Source organism: Ranitomeya variabilis, chromosome 4, assembly GCF_051348905.1.
Source record: "Ranitomeya variabilis isolate aRanVar5 chromosome 4, aRanVar5.hap1, whole genome shotgun sequence".
NCBI lineage: Eukaryota > Metazoa > Chordata > Amphibia > Anura > Dendrobatidae > Ranitomeya > Ranitomeya variabilis.
In genome coordinates this window covers 485607473-485631288 of record NC_135235.1, presented here as the reverse complement: position 1 = coordinate 485631288, position 23816 = coordinate 485607473, and the positions used below count along the sequence as shown (strand labels likewise).

The 23816-nt window shown below is 42.7% G+C and overlaps 1 protein-coding gene across 5 annotated transcripts in view; it reads left to right on the top strand.

The window, feature by feature from the left end:
• CHD6 (chromodomain helicase DNA binding protein 6) overlaps positions 1-23816 on the top strand; it is a 229436-nt gene that overhangs the window by 38760 nt on the left and 166860 nt on the right. For 4 of the 5 annotated variants that reach the window (XM_077251925.1, XM_077251921.1, XM_077251924.1 and 1 more), the window contains exon 2: positions 21262-21311. In XM_077251925.1, the coding sequence (XP_077108040.1) occupies positions 21279-21311 (33 nt within the window). In that variant the 5' untranslated portion in view covers positions 21262-21278. Of the gene's footprint in view, positions 1-8476; positions 8500-21261; positions 21312-23816 lie in introns of those variants that run through there. The other variant, XM_077251923.1, reaches the window with a different exon arrangement.

The following is a 23816-nucleotide window of genomic DNA, read 5'->3' as shown; positions in this document are numbered from 1 at the left end:
TCTCAATTCCAGCCAATTCTGCATTGAAAAAGTCAAACGGTGCTCCTTCACTTCCAAGCTCTGCGGTGCGCCCAAACAGTGGTTTACCTCCACATATGGGGTATCGACGTACTCAGGAGAAATTGCACAACAACTTTTGTGGTCTAATTTCTCCTGTTACCCTTGTGAAAATAAGAATTTGTGGGCGAAAAAATCATTTTTGTGAAAACAAATGCGATTTTTTATTTTCACGGCTCTACGTTATAAACTTCTGTGAAGCACTTGGGGGTTCAAAGTGCTCACCACACATCTAGATAAGTTCCTTGGGGGGTCTAGTTTCCAAAATGGTGTCACTTGTGGGGGGTTTCCACTGTTTAGGCACATTAGGGGCTCTCCAAACGCGACATGGCGTCCGATCTCAATTCCAGCCAATTCTGCATTGAAACAGTCAAACGGTGCTCCTTCACTTCCAAGCTCTGCGGTGCGCCCAAACAGTGGTTTACCTCCACATATGGGGTATCGGCGTACTCAGGAAAAATTGCACAACAAAATTTGTGGTTAAATTTCTGTTTTTACACTTGTGAAAATTAAAAAAAATGGTTCTGAAGTAAAATGTTTGCAAAAAAAAGTAAAATGTTAATTTTTTTCTTCCACATTGTTTTAGTTCCTGTGAAGTACGTAAAGGGTTAATAAACTTCTTGAATGTGGTTTTGAGCAGCTTGAGGGGTGCAGTTTTTAGAATGGTGTCACACTTGGTTATTTTCTATCATATAGACCCCTCAAAATCACTTCAAAGGTGATGTGGTCCCTAAAAAAAACATGGTGTTGTAAAAATGAGAAATTGCTGGTCAACTTTTAACCCTTATAACTCCCTAACAAAAAAAAAAATTGTTTCCAAAATTGTGCTGATGTAAAGTAGACATGTGAGAAATGTTATTTATTAACTATTTTTTGTGACATATCTCTCTGATTTAAGGGCATAAAAATACAAAGTTTGAAAATTGCAAAATTTTAAAAATTTTCGCCATATTTCCATTTTTTTCATAAATAATCGCAAGTAATATCGAAGAAATGTTACCACTAACTTGAAGTACAACATGTCACGAAAAAACAATCTCAGAATCAGCGGGATCCGATAAAGCGTTCCAGAGTTATAACCTCATAAAGTGACACTGGTCAGAATTGTAAAAATTGGCTCGGTCATTAAGTACCAAATTGGCTCTGTCACTAAGGGGTTAAAGAGTTATTGTTTTCTTTCACAGTTTGGAGGGGGGGGGGGGCGCCGTCCTGCAGTCTCGCACAGGGCGCCTTTTGGGCTAAGTCCGGCCCTGAATAGAAACATATGCACCACTTCTGGATTTATCACCCACTCCTGGTTTTGGGTTACAAATACTGATGTAAAATACTGACCAAATACTGATAGTGTGAACGTGACCTTAGTTTCCTGAAAAACAGAGTAACAACCAGTAAGGTCTAAACCGCAAAGATTTCCAGTTATACCCCGGTAAGAAACGTGCAACAATAGCATTTATAGGAATATTCAATGACACTCAGAAAAGTAAAATAGCAAACTGTTTAATGTATTTAATTAGCTTACCAATTTTCCATCACTCCCTTGCATGACATGGCATCCATATTGATCATGTATCCTGTGACTACATCAGACTTCGCTTAGCTATGGGGCATGTGATGTGTTATCACTGTCTCACTATTGACAGTCTGCCATTACTCTGAGTTGTTTCGTGAACAGAACACCTTTTTAACTTCTTCCTTCCCGAGCGTTTTTGTTTTTGGTCTCTTTCCAAATGCCCTAACGCTTTGTTTCCACCAATATAGCCATATGATGGCTATTTTGTGCTGGTTGAGTTGTAGTTTTGAATGACAATAGAGTTTGTGCTAATCGATTTACATGTCCCATTCCATCAGCCCTGACCGTGCAACTTTTTTTAAATACATCCAATTGTGGAGTTTATGTCTATTTCAAGATCTGTTGATTAAGGCTGCTGTCACACTAGTAGTATTTGGTCAGTATTTTACATCAGTATCTGTAAGCCAAAACCAGGAGTGGAACAATCAGGAAAAGTATAATAGAAACTCTCACCGCTTCTGCATTTATCACCCACTCCTTGTTTTGCCTTACAGATACTGAGGTAAAATACTGACCAAATACTGCTAGTCTGACGGTAGCCTTAAATAAACTTTTGTTCTTTGCACTCGAGAGCAGAAGATTCCTCAAAGTGTTGTACTATAGTTCTCCTGACTTATTCTGAAAATCTTAGGTAGTAAGGGATTTCCACTTTGCCAGGAAAGGATTTTGGGTTATCAATATAGCAGTATGCTTTAGTGATAAGGAATAGAGATGAAAGAACGTGCTTGGGTAAGGTGTTAGCATGCTCAGGTGCTAAGTGAGAGTCTTCAGAGTGCTCCAATAATGTTTCAGACCCCATGGATGCATGTCTCGTGACTGTTGGACAGCCTCAACACATGCAGGGATCACCAAAGACACACAGTGAGCATCTGAGTATGCTCGGTTAAGACCTTACCCGAGCACGTCATCCCAAAAACGGAACAATCTTTGTGGATTCCATTTATAGTACAGATCAAAGTTTGGACACACCTTCTCCTTTAAAGATTTTTCTGTATTTTCATGACTATGAAAATTGTACATTCACACTGAAGGCATCAAAACTATGAATTAACACATGTGGAATTATATAGTTAACAAAAAAGTGTGAAACAACTGAAATTATGTCTTATATTCTAGGTTCTTCAAAGTAGCCACCTTTTGCTTTGATGACTGCTTTGCACACTCTTGGCATTCTCTTGATGAGCTTCAAGAGTTAGTCACTGGAAATGGTTTTCACTTCACAGGTGTGCCCTGCCAGATTTAATAAGTGGGATTTCTTGCCTTATAAATGGTGTTGGGACCATCAGTTGTGTTGGCAGTAGTCTGGTGGATACACAGCTGATAGTCCTACTGAATAGACTGTTAGAATTTGTATTATGGCAAGAAAAAAGCAGCTAAGTAAAGAAAAACGAGTGGCCATCATTACTTTAAGAAATGAAGGTCAGTCAGTCCGAAAAATTGGGAAAACTTTGAAAGTGTCCCCAAGTTCAGTAGCAAAAACCATCAAGCGCTACAAAGAAACTGGCTCACATGAGGATCGCCCCAGGAAAGGAAGACCAAGAGTCACCTCTGCTTCTGAGGATAAGTTTATCCGAGTCACCAGCCTCAGAAATCGCAGGTTAACAGCAACTCAAACTAGAGACCAGGTCAATGCCACACAGAGTCCTAGCAGCAGCCACATCTCTACAACAACTGTTAAGAGGAGACTTTGTGCAGCAGGCCTACATGGTAAAATAGCTGCTAGGAAACCACTGCTAAGAACAGGCAACAAGCAGAAGAGACTTGTTTGGGCTAAAGAACACAAGAAATGGACATTAGACCAGTGGAAATCTGTGCTTTGGTCTGATGAGCCCAAATTTGAGATCTTTGATTCCAACCACCGTGTCTTTGTGCGACGCAGAAAAGGTGAATGGATGGACTCTACATGCCTGATTCCCACCGTGAAGCATGGAGGAGGAGGTGTGATGGTGTGGGGTTGCTTTGCTGGTGACACTGTTGGGGGATTTATTCAAAATTGAAGGCATACTGAACCAGCATGGCTACCACAGCATCTTGCAGCGGCATGCTATTCCATCCGGTTTGCATTTAGTTGGACCATCATTTATTTTTCAACAGGACAATGACCCCAAACACACCTCCAGGCTGTGTAAGGGCTATTTGACCAAAAAGGAGAGTGATGGGGTGCTGCGCCAGATGACCTGGCCTCCACAGTCACCAGACCTGAACCCAATCGAGATGATTTGGGGTGAGCTGGACCACAGAATGAAGGCAAAAGGGCCAACAAGTGCTAAGCATATCTGGGAACTCCTTCAAGATTGTTGGTAGACCATTCCCGGTGACTACCTCTTGAAGCTCATCAAGAGAATGCCAAGAGTGTGCAAGGCAGTCATCAAAGCAAAAGGTGGCTACTTTGAAGAACCTAGAATATAAGACATAATTTCAGTTGTTTCACACTTTTTTGTTAAGCATATAATTCCAATGTGTTAATTCATGGTTTTGATGCCTTCAGTGTGAATGTACAATTTTCATAGGCATGAAAATACAGAAAAATCTTTAAATGATAAGGTGTGTCCAAACTTTTGGTCTGTACTGTACTTTCTGGGGAAGTCTGGAAACCCCCATAAAAACCAGATACAATATCTTCCTATGATAAGTCTCTGGGTGCCACCACACTAAAGGTACCGTCACACTAAGCGACTTTGCAGCGAGAACGACAACGATCCGTGACGTTGCAGCGTCCTGAATAGCGATCTCGTTGTGTTTGACACGCAGCAGTGATCTGGATCCTGCTGTGATATCACTGGTCGGAGCTAGAAGTCCAGAACTTTATTTCGTCGCTGATCACCCGCTGTCATCGCTGGATCGGTGTGTGTGACACCGATCCAGCGATGTGTTCACTTGTAACCAGGGTAAATATCGGGTTACTAAGCGCAGGGCCACGCTTAGTAACCCGATACTTACCCTGGTTACCATTGTAAAACTAAAAAAAAAACACTACATACTCACCTTCTGATGTCTGTCACGTCCCCCGCCGGCGGCTTCCCTGCACTGAATGTGTCGGCGCTGGCCGTAAAGCAGAGCACAGCGGTGACGTCACCGTTGCTGCCGGCGCTGACACATTCAGTCAGTGCAGGAAGCTCTCGGCAGCAGCGCGTAACCCTGTGGACACCGGGGGACGTGACAGACATCAGAAGGTGAGTATGTAGTGTTTTTTTTTACTTTTACAATGGTAACCAGGGTAAATATCGGGTTACTATGCGCGGCCCTGCACTTAGTAACCCGATGTTTACCCTGGTTACCCGGGTGCTGCAGGGGGACTTCGGCATCGTTGAAGACAGTTTCAATGATGCCGAAGTCGTTCCCCTGATCGTTGGTCGCTGGAGAGAGCTGTCTGTGTGACAGCTCCCCAGCGACCACACAACGACTTACCAACAATCGCATCGCTGGTCGTGATCGTTGGTAAGTCGTTTAGTGTAACGGTACCCTAAGGGTATGTTCACACTTTGCGTTTTTGCTGCTCTTTTTTTTTCTATCTTTTTTTTTCTGCTAATTTTCAGCTGCGTTTCACGGTACCAGCAAAGTCAATGAGATTTCAGAAATTTCATGCACACACCTTGTTTTTTTATTTCTTGACTATTTTGTAATAAGATCTTCGCTTTTGCAAACTGCGTCATATTACTTCTTTCAGCGTTTTTGAAACATTTTTCACCCATTGAAAGCAATAGGGAGTGCAAAAACTAAGCAAACAACGCAGGTATCAGGTTTTGCTGCATTTTTGGTACTAAAACCTTATGCAGTTGAATCCAATTTTTTTTTTCTGCGCTAAATTTTATCAGCATGCATAAGAGACAAATGTACCATGACAAAAACAAAGCAAAAGCTAATTAAAAAAAAAACAGCAAAATCTGAGCAAAATCTGCTTTTTGTAAGCAGCTTAAACTTGGCATAAATAACTGCTGCAAAAATGCAACATGTGAACATAGCCTAAGGGTCTGTGCACATGTTGCAGATTTGTCTGTGGAATTTTCTGCGCAGATTCTTCTTCTCTTGACAGAAAACGCACTTGTTGCATTTTTGATGCAGGTTTTCATGTGGATTTGCATGCGTTTTTGTAAGCTAAATAAAGATTTATTATTTAACAAAAAAAAAGAGAATTGTGATGTCGTTTCCTTGTCCAACCTCTTCTTTTACATTCTCCATTGAAGAATTAAGTTTACGCATACAGATAGCTAGATCTATAGATAGATGATCTATGAATAGATTTACAGTGGGGCAAAAAAGTATTTAGTCAGTCAGCAATAGTGCAAGTTCCACCACTTAAAAAGATGAGAGGCGTCTGTAATTTACATCATAGGTAGACCTCAACTATGGGAGACAAACTGAGAAAAAAAAATCCAGAAAATCACATTGTCTGTTTTTTTAACATTTAATTTGCATATTATGGTGGAAAATAAGTATTTGGTCAGAAACAAACAATCAAGATTTCTGGCTCTCACAGACCTGTAACTTCTTCTTTAAGAGTCTCCTCTTTCCTCCACTCATTACCTGTAGTAATGGCACCTGTTTAAACTTGTTATCAGTATAAAAGACACCTGTGCACACCCTCAAACAGTCTGACTCCAAACTCCACTATGGTGAAGACCAAAGAGCTGTCAAAGGACACCAAAAACAAAATTGTAGCCCTGCACCAGGCTGGGAAGACTGAATCTACAATAGCCAACCAGCTTGGAGTGAAGAAATCAACAGTGGGAGCAATAATTAGAAAATGGAAGACATACAAGACCACTGATAATCTCCCTCGATCTGGGGCTCCATGCAAAATCCCACCCCGTGGGGTCAGAATGATCACAAGAATGGTGAGCAAAAATCCCAGAACCACGCGGGGGGACCTAGTGAATGAACTGCAGAGAGCTGGGACCAATGTAACAAGGCCTACCATAAGTAACACACTATGCCACCATGGACTCAGATCCTGCAGTGCCAGACGTGTCCCACTGCTTAAGCCAGTACATGTCCGGGCCCGTCTGAAGTTTGCTAGAGAGCATTTGGATGATCCAGAGGAGTTTTGGGAGAATGTCCTATGGTCTGATGAAACCAAACTGGAACTGTTTGGTAGAAACACAACTTGTCGTGTTTGGAGGAAAAAGAATACTGAGTTGCATCCATCAAACACCATACCTACTGTAAAGCATGGTGGTGGAAACATCATGCTTTGGGGCTGTTTCTCTGCAAAGGGGCCAGGACGACTGATCCGGGTACATGAAAGAATGAATGGGGCCATGTATCGTGAGATTTTGAGTGCAAACCTCCTTCCATCAGCAAGGGCATTGAAGATGAAACGTGGCTGGGTCTTTCAACATGACAATGATCCAAAGCACACCGCCAGGGCAACGAAGGAGTGGCTTCGTAAGAAGCATTTCAAGGTCCTGGAGGGGCCTAGCCAGTCTCCAGATCTCAACCCTATAGAAAACCTTTGGAGGGAGTTGAAAGTCCGTGTTGCCAAGCGAAAAGCCAAAAACATCACTGCTCTAGAGGAGATCTGCATGGAGGAATGGGCCAACATACCAACAACAGTGTGTGGCAACCTTGTGAAGACTTACAGAAAACGTTTGACCTCTGTCATTGCCAACAAAGGATATATTACGGTGGCGCAGTGGTTAGCACAGCAGCCTTGCAGCGCTGGAGTCCTGGGTTCTAATCCCACCTTGGACAACATCTGCAAAGAGTTTGTATGTTCTCTCCGTGTTTGCGTGGGTTTCCTCCGGGCACTCCGGTTTCCTCCCACATTCCAAAGACATACTGATAGGGAATTTAGATTGTGAGCCCCATCAGGGACAGCGATGATAATGTGTGCAAACTGTAAAGCGCTGCGTAATATGTTAGCGCTATATAAAAATAAAGATTATTATTATTATTATTATTATTATATATTACAAAGTATTGAGATGAAATTTTGTTTCTGACCAAATACTTATTTTCCACCATAATATGCTAATTAAATGTTAAAAAAACAGACAATGTGATTTTCTGGATTTTTTTTTTCTCAGTTTGTCTCCCATAGTTGAGGTCTACCTATGAGGTAAATTACAGACGCCTCTCATCTTTTTAAGTGGTGGAACTTGCACTATTGCTGACTGACTAAATACTTTTTTTCCCCACTGTATCTATAGATGGATGGATAGTTAGATATATCTATAGATAGATAGATAATGCCAAGCCCGATGTTTAGTAATAATAAACATAATAAAATGGTACATAAAGAGTTAAATATATAGACACACACACACACACACACACACACACACACACACACACACACACACACACACACACACACACACTCTCACACACACACACACACAAAATCTGTGTTAGGCCTGGGTCACACTTGCGAGGAACTCGCACGAGTCTCGCAACTCAATACCCGGCACTGCCACCGGCACTCGGACCGGAGCGTTCAGCTGCATAGAAATACATGAAATACAAAAAAAATTTGAAAAAAAAAAATGGCGTGGGCTCCCGTGCAATTTTCTGCGCCAGAGAGGGAAAGCCAGTGACTGGGGGCCGATGTTTATAGCCTTGGAAGGGTTTAATACCCATGGATCTTCCCAGGCTATGAATATCAGTCCGCAGCTGTATATTTAGCCTATACTGGCTATTAAAATAGGGGGACCCCCCAAAAAAAATGATGTGGGGTCCCCCTATAATCAATAGCCAGAAAAGGCTATGCGGACAGATGCGGGCTGATATTAATAGCCGATGTGATATCTCTACAGGGGAGATCGTTATAGGACACTCGTTATTAAATGGATTACGTCAGAACAGGGAGTATACTGTTGGTTTATTATTTTATTTTTTACAGGTGATCGAGGGCGTCGGGGATTAGCGCTATGGTGAGTATGCACTGTATGTATGTGTCTTTTTTTTTTTTTTACACAGCTTGATGACGGGATTACTACTGTCCCATCATCGGCTAGCTGTCACTGTAGCAGGCATAGCCAGATGGGACTAGCAGTCCCATAGGACGATGCCTGCCACAGACCCGCACACAAACATACACGCAGATGCACACAGACACCCGTACACAAACACGCACATGTTCCCCGCTCACACACATAGTCTCCGCCCACACACTCTTCCTCCTCCCGATCTGCAGCGTTTCTCGCAGGCAACTCTGCAGCAAAACCGCAGATCTTTTTTCACCTGCGGATTTGCTGCGGATTTGCCTGTCTCAATGGTAGTGAATGGGTGCAGAAACGCTGCAGATCCGCAAAAATAATTGAAATGCTGCGGAAAATAAAACTCTGCAAATCTGCTCGTATTTTTCTACAGCATGTGCACACCAAATCTCAATTTCCCATTGACTAACATTGGTGGTGCACTACACTGCGGATTTAATGCAATTCCATGGGTCCAAAAACGCTGCGGAAACGCATCAAAATCCGCAACGTGTGTACATAGCCAAAGGCTGCGACTGTGATTGCCACCTGTGAGAGTTTGTCACCAGGCAGAAATGCAGCATGAAATTTAGTTATGTCAGGGCTAGGCTTAGCTAAATGCAAATAGAAATGTTACCCACCTTCTATAAGGTCTCTTTCACTCGTAGCGGAGACACTGACACACGTAGACCCATTCAAGTGAATTGATTTGTGCATGTCAGTGTGTTTCCACGGACCGTGTGTCCGTGGGCAAAACACACTGACATGTCCGTTTTAATACGGGCAGCACGGGCCGCAACACGTCCCACACACATGCACTCGTATAACACACAGGGAAGAAGCGCTACATTAAGCGCTGTTCCACAGCGCCGTGTTCTGAAGACGGCTCTCATCATTCTCCCCTGCTTGCCGACAGAGAATGATTAGAGTTGTATTCGAGTGAGAACAATGACAACAGGTGGCGACTGATGGGACTATTATTCCCATCAGCCTACACCTGCTGCCGCTAATAACAGAGCAGGAGCAGCTGATGGGAGTATGTGGGGGCTGCAACCCTCAGCTGTCAGGTTCATCAAGGCTTGTTATTAAGAATAACGCTATATTTTTTTATTTAAATAAATAATTTAAAAAAATGGTGTGGGGTCCCCCCCCATTTGTGACAACCAGCCTTGCTAAATCAGACAGCTGGGGCTGGTGTTCTCAGGCAGGTAAGGGGCCACTGATATAGCCCCCCCCCCCAACCTAAAAATTGCAGCCCGCAGCTGCTCAGAAAAGGCGCATCAGTTCTAGTGCTTTGCCCGGCTCTTCCCACTTTCCCTGTAGCGGTGGCAAGTGGGGTTAATATTTGTGGGGTTGATGTCACCTTTGTATTGTCCAGTGACATCAAGCCCACGGCTTAGTAATGGAGTTTACATATAGTTACATGGTAAATAAGAACACAGCCAGAATAAAGTCTTTTATTAGAAGTAAAACAAAACACAGTTTTCCATTTTTATTTAAAAATAACACACTCATCTATCGCCTAATTCCCTCGAAGCTTTCGTCTCCTGTAATAAACCAAAAAACAAACAAACAAAAAACAACCATATCCCTCACCTCTGTTGTTCTGTCCCACGCCGTAATCCATTTCTGTGAATAAATAATTTTCAACTTGGACTTGGTCAAGATGCGACCTTCCAGGCTGAGAGCCACTGGTGTATGAGCTGCTGCGCGCGCAGCATCATTGACCAGTGGTGACATCGTCGTTACCACCGGTCAGTGAGGCTGCGCTCCCTCTAATCAACTCCAGGCCTTTTATCTGCTTAATTGAGAATGACATAACAAAGGGATTGCCCACACCTGTCCATGAAATAGCCTTGGAGTCAATTGTCCAATTACTTTTGGTCCCTTTAAAAACAGGGTGGCACATGTTAAGGAGCTGAAACTCCAAAACCTTCATCCAATTTTAATGTGGATACCCTCAAATGAAAGCTGAAAGTCTGAACTTCCAACTGCATCTGAATTGTTTTGTTTAAAATTCATTGTGGTAATGTCTGTATCCAAAATTAGAAAAATGTTGTCTCTGTCTAAATATACAATTATATGAAAAAGTTTGGGCACCCCTATTAATCTTAAGCTTAATGTTTTATAAAAATTGTTTTTTTTTTGCAACAGCTATTTCAGTTTCATATATCTAATAACTGTTGGACACAGTAATGTTTCTGCCTTGAAATCAGGTTTATTGTACTAACAGAAAATGTGCAATCTGCATTCAAACAAAATTTGACAGGTGCATAAGTATGGGCACCTCACCAGAAAAGTGACATTAATATTTAGTAGATCCTCCTTTTGCAAAAATAACAGCCTCTAGTCGCTTCCTGTAGCTTTTAATGAGTTCCTGGATGAAGGTATTTTTGACCATTCCTCTTTACAAAACAATTCCTGTTCAGTTAAGTTTGATGGTCGCCGAGCATGGACAGCCCTCTTCAAATGATCCCACAGATGTTCAATTATATTCAGGTCTGGGGACTGGGATGGCCATTCCAGAACAGTGTAATTGTTCCTCTGCATGAATGCCTGAGTAGATTTGGAGCGGTGTTTTGGATCATTGTCTTGCTGAAAGATCCATCCCCTGCGTGACTTCAACTTTGTCACTGATTCCTGAACATTATTGTCAAGAATCTGCTGATACTGAGAGGAATCCATGCGTCCCTCAACTTTAACAAGATTCCCGGTGCCGGCATTGGCCACACAGCCCCAAAGCATGATGGAACCTCCACTAAATTTTACTGTGGGTAGCAAGTGTTTTTCTTGGAATGCTGTGTTTTTTTGCCGCCATGCAATAACGCCTTTTTGTATGACCAAACAACTCAATCTTGGTTTCATGAGTCCACAGGACCTTCTTCCAAAAAGAAATTGGCTTCTCCAAATGTGATTTTGCATACCTCAGCTGACTATGTTTGTGGCGTGCTTGCAGAAACGGCTTCGTTCGCATCACTCTCCCATACAGCTTCTCCTTGTGCAAAGTGCGTTGTATAGTTGACCGATGCACTGTGACACCATCTGCAGCAAGTTGATGCTGCAGCTCTCTGGAGGTGGTCTGAGGATTGTCCTTGACTGATCTCACCATTCTTCTCTGCCTTTCTGATGTTTTTCTTGGCCTGCCACTTCTGGCCTTAACAAGAACTGTACCTGTGTTCTTCCATTTCCTTACTATGTTCCTCACAGTGGAAATTGACAGGTTAAATCTCTTAGACAGCTTTTTGTATCCTTCCCCTGAACAACTATGTTGAATAATCTTTGTTTTCAGATCATTTGACAGTTGTTTTGAGGAGCCCATGATGCCACTCTTCAGAGGAGATTCAAACAGGAGAACAACTTTGCAAGTGGCCACTTTAAGTAGCTTTTCTCATGATTGCATACACCTGGCTATGAAGTTCAAAGCTCAATGAGGTTACAAAACCAAAAAAAGTGCTTTAGTAAGTCAGTAAAAAGTAGGTAGGAGTATTTAAAACAAGAAAATGATAAGGGTGCCCATACTTATGCACCTGTCAAATTTTGTTTGAATGCAGATTGCACATTTTCTGTTAGCACAATAAACCTCATTTCAAGGCAGAAACATTACTGTGTCCAACAGTTATTAGATATATGAAACTGAAATAGCTGTTGCAAAAAACCCAATTTTTATAAAACATTAAGCTTAAGATTAATAGGGGTGCCCAAACTTTTTCATATAACTGTATATGGACCTAACTGTATGTACCTCAGAATGGTATAAAAAAAAAAAAACCCGCAGCTCAATTGCCGGGAAAGTAAGGGTATGTTTCCACGGTCAGGAAACGCTGCTTGTTTGACGCTGCGCAGCGCTGCAGCGACAAACAAGCAGCGTCCAGATGTTCCAGCATAGTGGAGGGGATTTGATGAAATCCCGTCTCCACTATGCGTGGAAACCCGCACGCGGCGGCCCTGCGACTACGGACATGCGCGTCTTTTCAGATCGCAGCATGTCCGTACACCTTGCGGGGACGCAGCGTCCCTGCAAGGCATATCACAGGGCCCTATGGGAGAGCACGATCATCCCGGATGTGAAGAGTTAACATATCCGGCATGATCGCGTCCCATTAAGGGGGCGGGGCTTAGCGCCGGGCGGCTTCGCCACTGCGGCGATACCGCCGCCCATCCGTAACGTGGAAACATACCCTAAAAATTTTATGGGTCTCGGAAACTTGTGCCACAAACAAAAGATATATTGTGTGTGTTTGTGTGTGTGTGTTTTCCCATTTTTTAAGTATATTAGTAAAATGAATGGAAGAACAAGACATATAAGTCAAGAATTTAGTTTAGTGGGCTTTGTAAAAATTGCAAGTTTTCTGGGTTTTTGTTTTGTTTCCTACAGATCAGAATGTGAAACTATTTTTACTAAAAATATATGCACACTGTACAGGAGATAGTAGTGCCTGCTTACTGTCTGATGTACACATGCTGTAGAGCAAAAACAGACACAAACTGAATGCACAATGGGGACTTGGTTGAAATGAGCCATTTCTTTTACACCTGTCCTATTCTTAGCCCCTTAGTGACCACCAATACATCTTTTTACTGACCTGCAATATAAGATAGCATCACCGTATAGGGGACAATCCAGCAACTGTCGGCTGTAGACTATATTTGACAGCCATTTAACCCCTTCAATGCTGGGGTCAATATTGACTACTGAATCTAGATGGTTAACAGAGTGTGGGGGCTTCATCTTTAAAGGGAATCTGTCACCCCAGTTTTCGTCTAAGCTGCGGCCACCGCCATGAAGGGCTTATCTACAGCATTCTGTAATGCTGTAGATAAGCCCCCGATGTATCCTGAAAGATAAGAAAAACAAGTAAAGGTACCTTCACACTAAGCGACGCTGCAGCGATATCGACAACGATGCCGATCGCTGCAGCGTCGCTGGAGAGCTGTCACACAGAAAGCTCTCCAGCGACCAACGATGCCGAAGTCCCCGGGTAACTAGGGTAAACATCGGGTTGCTAAGCGCAGGGCCGCGCTTAGTAACCCGATGTTTACCCTGGTTACCAGTGTAAATGTAAAAAAACAAACACTACCTACTTACATTCGCGTCCCCCGGCGTCCGCTTCCCTGCACTGTGTAAGCGTCGGCAGTAGCAGGGCACAGCGGTGACATCACCGCTGTGCTTTGCTTTCCGGCCGGCACTGGCACACTCAGTGCAGGAAGCTCTGAGCAGCAGCGCGGACGCCGGGGGACGTGACAGACATGAGAGGGTGAGTATGTAGTGTTTTTTTTTTTACTTTTACAATGGTAACCAGGGTAAATATCGGGTTACTAAGCGCGGCCCTGCGCTTAGTAACCCGATATTTACCCTGGTTACCATTGTAAAACATCGCTGGCATCGTTGCTGTTGCTGTCAAACACAACGATACACGCCGATCTGACGACCAAATAAAGTTCTGAACTTTCAGCTCCGACCAGCGATATCACAGCAGGATCCAAATCGCTGCTGCGTGTCAAACACAACGATATCGCTATCCAGGACGCTGCAACGTCACAGATTACTATCGTTATCGCTGCAAAGTTGTTTAGTGTGAAGGTACCTTAAGATTATACTCACCCAGGGGCGTTCCCTGTGCGGTGCAGTCCGGTCCGATGGGCATCGTGGTCCGTGTCCGGCGCCTCCCATCTTCATGCGATGAAGTCCTCTTCCTTGCTTCCTCTCGCGGCTCATGCGCAGGCGTACTTTGTCTCCCTGTTGAGGGCAGAGCAAAGTACTGCAGTGCGCAGGGGCTGGGCCTCTCTGACCTTTCCCGGAGCCTACGCACTGCAGTACTTTGCTCTGCCCTCAACAGGGAGACAAAGTACGCCTGCGCATGAGCCGCGAGAGGAAGCAAGGAAGAGGACTTCATCGCATGAAGATGGGAGGCGCCGGACCCATAATCTAACTTGTTTTTCTTATCTTTCAGGTTACATCCGGGGCTTATCTACAGCATTACAGAATGCAGTAGATAAGCCCTTGATGGCGGTGGCTGCAGCTTATAGGCAAAAAATGGGGTGACAGATTCCCTTTAACACCCTCAGCACCCTGAGATCTTGATCGTGAGCTCCTGATGTTTGCCATGGCAATTCATGGCCAAATAAGTTTGCCAGCTATAGCAGCCTGTTCAGAAGTTAGCAGCATTTACAGTGGATACGGAAAGTATTCAGACCCCTTTAAATTTTTCACTCTTTGTTTCATTGCAGCCATTTGGTAAATTAAAAAAAGTTCTTTTTCTCATTATTGTACACTCTGCACCCCATCTTGACTGAAAAAAAATGTAGTAATTTTTTACAAATTTATTAAAGGGAACCTGTCACCCCCAAAATCGATGGTGAGGTAAGCTCACCGTCATCAGGGGCTTATCTACAGCATTCTGTAATGCTGTAGATAAGCCGCCTATGTATCCTGAAAGAGGAGAAAAAGACGTTAGATTATACTCACCCAGGGGCGGTCCTGCTCCGATGGGCGTCTCTGGTCCGGTACAGCGCCTCCCATCTTCATTCCATGACGTCCTCTCCTGGTCTTCACGCTGCGGCTCCGGCACAGGCGTACTTTGTCTGCCCTGTTGAGGGCAGAGCAAAGTACTGCAGTGCGCAGGCGCCGGAAAGGTCAGAGAGGCCCGGAGCCTGCGCAATGCAGTACTTTGCTCTGCCCTCAACAGGAGGGCAGACAAAGTACACCTGCGCCGGAGCCTCGGCGTGAAGACCAGAAGAGGACGTCATGGAATGAAGATAGGAGGCGTCGGAGCGGACCTGAGACGCCCATCGGACCGGTCCGCAGCAGGACCGCCCCTGGGTGAGTATAATCTAACCTCTTTTTCTCCTTTCAGGATACATCAGGGGCTTATCTACAGCATTACAGAATGCTGTAGATAAGCCCCTGATGACGGTGAGCTTACCTCTCCATCGATTTTGGGGGTGACAGGTTCCCTTTAAAAAAAGAAAAACTGAAATATCACATGGTCATAAGTATTCAGACCCTTAGCTCAGTATTGAGTAGAAGCACCCTTTTGAGCTAGTACAGCCGCGAGTCTTCTTGGGAAATGATGCAACAAGTTTATCACACCTGAATTTGGGGATCCTCTGCCATTCTTCCTTGCAGATCCTCTCCAGTTCCGTCAGGTTGGATGGTGAACGTTGGTGGACAGCCATTTTCAGGTCTCCCCAGAGATGCTCAATTGTGAGGCCTCTGGCTGTGAGGCGTCTGTATTAGGGGGGAAAGACCTGCCCCCGTTGCGATTTTGAGGTTTGAGGGACAAGTTTCAAAAAACTATTGTTGCAGCAGTGCCAGGAACAAGAACTAAAAGAGCCACCTTGTCAGAATGCTGCATTAGTGCAGAACAAGGTGGCTCTTTTAGTTACAAACGCCTGGGGGGGTGACAAGTTCCCTCTAAATATGAGTGCCTGAGCAAAGGGTCTGAATACTTATGACAATGTGAGATTTCAGTTTTTCCTTTTTATTAAATTTGCAAAAAATTATACATTTCTGTTTTTTTTCAGTCAAGATGGGGTGCAGAGCGAACATTAATAAGAAAAAAATGAACTTTTTTGAATTTATCAAATGGCTGCAATGAAACAAAGGGTGAAAAATTTAAAGGGGTCTGAATACTTTCTGTACCTACTGTAGATGGTAAAAATATTTTTTTTCATTCCTGTCATGTCACTTTGCATTAATTCCTGAAAAGCACCTGAAGGGTTAATAAGATGCATGAAAGCAATTTTGAATACGTTAAGGGGCGCTGTTTTTGAAATGGTATCACTTTTGGGGGTTTCCAATATATAGGACCCCCAAAGTCACTACAAAACTAAAAAGGTCACTAAAAAATAGGTTTGGTAAATTTGTTGAAAAAAAAAATGAAAAATTGCTGCTACATTGTTAAACTTTCTAAAATGCTAACAAAATAAAACAACATTTTACAAAGGGTACTGATGTAAAGCAGACATGAGGGAAATGTTTTTTACTATTGCTTTGCTATGAGTTGACTATCTGTATTAAAGGAATCATTCAGAGTTTGAAAATTGCAAATTTTTTTTAGTTTTGTAATATTTCTGATATTTTTTCTATAAATAAACGCAAAACATATTGTGCTTAATTTACCATTATCATAAAGTACAATGCGTCACAAAAAACAGTCTCAAAATTAATGGAATATGTTGAAACATTCCAGAGTTATTATCACATAAAGTGACACTGGTCAGATTAAAAAAATAAAAAAATTGGCCCTGTGACTAAGGGGTTAAACAAATTACATGTTTATTCAATGATCTCCCTTGTAATTGATGTAGTATTTTTTACATGCACATTGAGGTCACGTCTGCGCTTTCGATGGATGATGTATATGCACTTTTTATGGTCATGCATTTTGCTTGCCTGATCACTTGGTCATTAATTCTGTATGCTTTAACTTGCACGGTGGTTTTGTTTGGGGAAAAAAAAAAAAAAGGCTCAGTATTTAGATCCGAATTGTCAATGGGCTAAATATTCACTTTTTGTGTCGCTGGACGGGCTTGTCCTCGATTACAATTTTCTTCTATATATGCTATTAAAATTGTATCCAAAGATCTACTGATAAATGTGGCCGTCAAATAAAGCTCATCTTTGTGAGGGGAGACCTGACGTTCTCTAGCTGTGCAGCTATCAGACGTATGTGGCCGATGCTAGGGTGCTAGGCCTTGAAGCGAAAAGGCGATATATTGTGACGAGTGACTCATTGCAGAGAAGTTCAGTTTGCTGCACAGGCCCCCATCCTTTTTGCCTAGCATGTAACAACACGTCCCCTGCTATATATATTGCTTGGATTGTTTGGGTTTTTTTGTACTCCAAGGTCCTGCGAGATCCTCAAGCATAAAAAAGAAGCGGCGCTGCCACTGTACAAACCTGGCAGCCGTTGTAGAGCTCATTGCAGCAGAAAGCAAAGTCTGTCTGGCAAGGTGACAGTGCCAGGAGGAGATTAATGCTCAGACCTGTTAGCAAGGGATATGGTGGTTGAAGGACGGAGATGCTCTCTCACCCCCTCCGTCTCCACATGGCTTCTTTCCTCCTGAGACGCTGCTCCTTTAGCTGAGCTGAAGTTTGCTTATTGGATTCTGGGCCATAGAGATCATTAAAACACTGCAGGGACATACAGGGAACATGCTGAGCTTAATGGAAGCAGAGGAAAGCCAGCGTCTGTATGGCAGATGTAGTGCCGCAGCTCTCCATTATGTGACGTCACAGGTTCCTCTGCACCCAAATGTCACAGAGAGATACGATGGTGTTGGCTCATGTCAGGACGCACCATGTAGCAAACCCGTCTCTAAAAATAAGGCGCAGCCAGCTGGTAGTTCCTGGTATTTTACTAGTTTGGTTCATTGATATTGAGAAATCTGTTTTCCTTCTTTTTTCTTATGGTTCCCTGCACCTCGGCGTCCTACAGTAGTTGCATGTGCCCAGAACACAACCCACACGCTGTGACTGTAGCTGCCGCAGAGTCTGACAGACACATAATTATGCTTTACACACCTCGAAGAATGGAGGCAGGATAAATGGGGTTCCCCAACCTGTGTGTCGTGGATTGCGAGAGTGCACCAATGCAGAAACAAGTAACTGGTATTTGCCAATGGGAATGTACATACACGCTTCCGTGAGTTCATGTTAAACCATGTGTATAGAAAAATACTTATAAAGTACAGCTGAAAAAACTGAATACTAGTAACTCCATTGTTCCCTGTAACAAGGCTCAGGTTGCTGGGGTAGAAAGCCACGTAACCACCAGAAACAAAATGTAATAAACCACTCTGTTCTCTGTTAACATCATTAGGAAAACCACCGAAAAACCATCTTTAAAGGGAATCTGTCACCCCAAAATCGTATATGAGCTGCGGCTCGATAGCAAATCCTGAAGGCACGGTGGACAGTACTCACACTTATCTGCCTATGACCAGTTGAAAGGGTTGTTCAGTACCTTTTTTAAATTTTTTTTTTTTTTTTTAATAAACCGCACCATTCTGTGACAGATGTAGCCAGTCTTAAAATGTGATAAATTTGGAACTAAGAGGTATGCTGTGTGCTAAATGTAGCGCATCTTTAGAATATTTTGTTTAAGTGTGCATCACTTATTACTTGCTATACTTTGCTGCATTCATTTGCACCAAATTTTTATTTTTTTATTCAGGCCGCATCCCTTTTCCAGCTTTACCACCCCACCTTTTCTTCCATGCCCCACTGATTAACAAGGCAGGAAAAGTGTCATTCCAAATGAAGTGCCCGGGATGTACTACACTTTCTGGCACACAAGCAGCTCACATTGTGCAGCATTTAGCTTAGGCTTCTTTCACACTTCAGTTGTTTGACGTCAGTCTGCTCCGACATAGTGACGGATCCGTCACAATTGTTGAGAAAACGGTTCTAACGGATCCGTTTTTTTGACGGATCCGTTACTTGGGGGTTGTCTGGGAAAAGTATCTACTTTTTGGAGCATGCGCAATTGAAAAAGTGGATTGGGGCGACAGATCCGCCGAAATGACGGTCGCGACGGATCCGTCGCCCATAGGCGGCCATTCTATGGAATGGTGGACGCGACAGATCCGTCGCGAACCGCCATTTCGGCGCAGACAAAACGTTACAATGTCCGTCAATGTCTAGATGATGTCCGCCAAATCTCGACGGATCCGTCGCATGGCGGATGGAACGGACCACCATCTGCCACAATCCGTCGCTAATGTATGTCTATGGGAAAATAGCGGATCCGCAAAAAAAAAATGGCGGATCCGCTATTTGAGGAAAATGGCGGTTTCAGACTGACGCCAAAAGACTGAAGTGTGAAAGAGGCCATAGCGTCTAGAATGGAGAGGAGCCGTAATACCAGACACCGCATAAGAACTGTCATGGCACTGCTTCTGAGGAGAAATCTTAACTCTTTTTTCTAATTTTGAAAACTCATATAAACTCTGCAGATGTAGTGTGATGATGATCAAAAATAAAAGTGCTCGGAAGGCAGGGAGGTGATTTTTGTCATGGAAACACTGCACCTACAGTATAGGTTGGGAGCTTTTTCTGACGAGTTAAAGGGATTGCCCAGGCTGGAAGGAAAAGTCTGAGGGGTGCCATGTAAGTACAGTGAGCACAAAAAAAGATCGTATTGGGGGGCCTCATATTTGAAAACTTTGCTAATGGAACTTTTATAAGGATTTTTATTAATGCATGTATCCGTGGTCCATAGCTCTTCTATCCTCTTGTCTGTTAATTTTCTGATTTTCATCCTCTATAATTATTGTTGATCTGTAGTGTTCTTTCACAGGTGAAAAAACAACTAGGTCCATGAAGTTCAACCTTTCTTCCACCAGTTATGTTTTTTATTCTTTCTTTTACCTGTTATCATACCGCTGCTGCCGCCTCCCAGTCCTGTGTTACTTACCTGTCTTCGGTGTCCCGGCACGCCTCTCCTTCTGCAGCGTCTCTTCTTCCGCGCTCGCTCCCGGCCTCTGCTTCTCGTGCATGCGCGCATACCAGGTTCAGTGCTGCGCGTGTGCACTTCTGATCTTCTGTCGGCACTCCTCTTCGTCTCCTCTATGGTTCTGGAGGACTAGTACCCGGGAGTCGGTCCTCCTTATTGTCCTCTCTATGGTTCTGGAGGTCTGTTACCCGGAAGTGCTACCCTGCCTTTAGGTATTTAAACTGCTTCCTGCCGTTCCTCTGTGCCTGGTTATCATTTGTTCCTTCAGGTGTTCCTGGCCGCTCTTAGTCTCTGTAGTTCGTTTTCCCTCTGACTTTGGGTTTATCCTGTCTTTCCTGTATCCTGCTAGCCTCTGCGTTCCCTCTGTTCCTCCGCCAGTCCCTGCACTGCTGCAATTTACCCACCAGTCCTGTGTCTCTGCAGTACTCACCTATCCTATGGTCCTACTATCTCCGCCTCTTCTCGGTCTTCTCCTGTCCTGGTCCTCCAGCTTCCGTGGCGATAGTCCCTCATGGACCTGCCCCTATCTCTCCCTGTATAGGGGGTGGTCTATCTGGTCAGCTCGTCCGTGTGGGGTTCGTTGTCACGGTCTAGAGGGTCCACTTCCCATTTTCCCTCTTTGAATCGTCACTCACAATATGACTGCACTCGGATGACATCTGAGTGCAGCCTGTTCTTAGAGCATAACACCTGTATTCCTAATATTTCACAACTTTTGTACATGGGGTTGAAAGGATGATTTTTAAGCCTGCCGAGAAATCATAGTTCTCGACAGCACATTTTCCTACAGGACATCTGCTGCCGAGAACAATGCCATTGTGTGTGTAAATGACAATTAGGGATCAGTCTGTGTACGTGGAAGTGCGGCTGGAGGTCGTTTAACAGCCATGATCAGACTGTCTAAATGCATCTTTACATGACCGATCAGACATTGTAGTATATGTCCAATTAATGAGGAGTTGAATTTTATAAAAGGAATCTCCCTATAGCATGTGCTTTTTGGTCCATATATGTTATAGGATACAACTAGGGGCCCAATTAGTATAATGTCAGAGGTTTGGTTTAAACCTTATGTTTATGTCCAGGTTAAGACCCTGGATTATTTATACTGATCTATGGGAATGAATTCACATGATGCATAATAGCAAGCTGTGGTCATGTTTTTTCTTTTGATTTGCTCATTTTTTTTTTTTTTACAATCAAGACAAATTACAGGTGTTGGTTTAAATGTTAAAACCCCATCTTGTTTGTATTCTAGATGTGAAACCTTAATTTATGATCATGAAAATACAGAAACCAGAGCAACAGGTTGGTAATCATCTTTTCTATGATTGCATATTAATTGTTTATTATAAATACATATTCAGATGTTGTGGGTACAGAATGGTTAGCTAGCCTGGAATCCTGATCAGTGAGAAGGAAGAGGCAGAACATAGCTAGCATAGTTAATTATTTTAACAAAATGTTTACAACTATTTTTTTTTTTTTAGGCTCAAAATAGGTTAAAATATATATAAAAAAATTATCTGTACATCTAGAACACATTATTTATGTTACAACACTGCCTGGTCTTGTATTTTCTCTACTTCCTGTTACTCTATTGTCCTGACATGGAGACATGTCTGCTGCAGCCAATCACTGGTGGGGGCAAGTCAACACTGCGGCCAGAGATTGGCTGAGTAGTACCATCCTGTGTGTCAAAAAGGGCCAGTGAATACAGATAGGGGGGTCATCAGTAAGGTGAAGAGCATAGGCCATTATCCTGCAAGTGTGTGTGAGGGGGGGAGTAGCAAATAGAGCTGAAAGAGTAATTGCCATTATTTACTATAAGACCACATTCACACGTGCAGTATTTGGTCAGTATTTTACATCAGTATTTGTAAGCTAAAACCAGGAGTGGAACAATTAGAGGAAAGGTATAATAGAAACATCTGCACCACTTCTGCATTTATCACCCACTCCTGATTCTGGCTTACAAATACTGATGTAAAATACTGACCAAATACTGAATGTGGGCCTTATGGGATGTTCTTCCATACTTGCCATAAATAGATGCAGGTTGCACTTTTTGGCCTTCATCTTGCAAAATCCTCTGGATTACCTTTCCTGAGTCACAGTGGCATCTCTCCTCATTGACTGCGATGCAGAAATCTTTACATATGGGCAAGGCTATCTTTACTGAAGTCAATCATGGTTACAACTGAACTGAATCTGGTGATTAGAGCATGCTGTATTACCGGGGAAATATTACATGGATGGCCATTCATTCAAAAGGCTCATGTAATATGTGCTTTTCTCAAGTCCCAGAGTGCTGCTAATCCACCCTCTGCTCCTGGTCATCAAGGTCCCTTCGACTGTTCGTGTGAATGGGTATATGGAACCCAAACTGGCCCACTCTTTGTGTGTTGTCCTGCATAATCATGCGTGGTAAATTGCTGTCAGCAGTCATATGACGAAGCATTAGGTTTGACAATCCAAGTTTGTTTGTTCAGAGTTTTCGAAGGTAATGAGAAACCTACACTGATGTATAGGGTTTTTTGTCATCGTTATTCTCTTGGTACAGGGAGTTGATTTATGTTGATTGTGCAAGTTGTTTGATATTGCTGGAAGATCCGAACAGCAATGCTTTTATTATTAAAGCTAGCCAGAAATTTAAGAAGGTTTGGTTTCCATATAAAGTCCCTTATGCAAATTCTCCAATATTCTCCTTCCATTATTTAAGAGAAATATATTCCCTATATTATTTTTTAATTATAAACAGTATCCCATACTCCTATTTTTTCCTAATCTGTTTTTATTTAATTGTAGATTTTTTAAAATTATTTTCTGTACATGATTATGGGGACAGACAACGTGCCTTCGTTTCTGTTAACAGAATTTACAAAGATGCTTTGCTGCAACTAAATGCACAATACACAACAATAGTCAGGGTCCAACTCATTGACATACTAAAGAAAAAGATGTATGCAAACCAGGAATGCATTTCCAGAATATCATATATTATAGTAATCTTCATTAACTACCACAAAAAAAACCCACATTGGCAGAACATGGTAGCATTAAAAGCATACACAAAATAATGTATTACTACTCCATCCCTATCCTACATAGTAAACTAGTGAGATGCCTGTACTATACCTCAGATTAGGGTTTACTGTGCCAGGACCAAAGCCAACTGGAACCTGCAAATGTCACATATTTGAGCCCATAAGAGAATACATCTCTCTATCTATCTATCTATCTATCTATCTATCTATCTATCATCAAACCAATTAAATCCAGCCTCTTTAGGTGACGCTTCCCAAAATCATTCAAATACCAAAAAGAGAGAAACTGGCGGAAGCAGAGTCACAGTAATAAAATCTAACAAATTTTATTAAATATCAATCAGAACAACAATAAATATAAAATAAGTAATGGGATACCGTCCTCTGGGGAATACATGTACAATCTAAGACCACAGGTGCACAGCCATATTCAGCAACCACATATGATTTGCTCAAAAGACACTTAGTATAATCAATAAATAAGTATATGAAGTTCCTATTAGAGGGTAAGCCCAGGTTTTTAGTTATATATCACTTAATAGTTGGGATAACAGCCCATACCACAATATGCCTGAATCAATACCAAGGAAGACTATATGCATAAAGTCAAGTGCCAAGTGTTTAATGAGCCTTTTAGTATTTCTGCCAATAGTTTGTTTGAGATTATACCAATATTGTATATAAGGGGCTGGTGATCACACCATACCCCATGTTAGGCTCATAGTACCAGCATAAATAATGGATGCTATACATAACCTGCATGTGT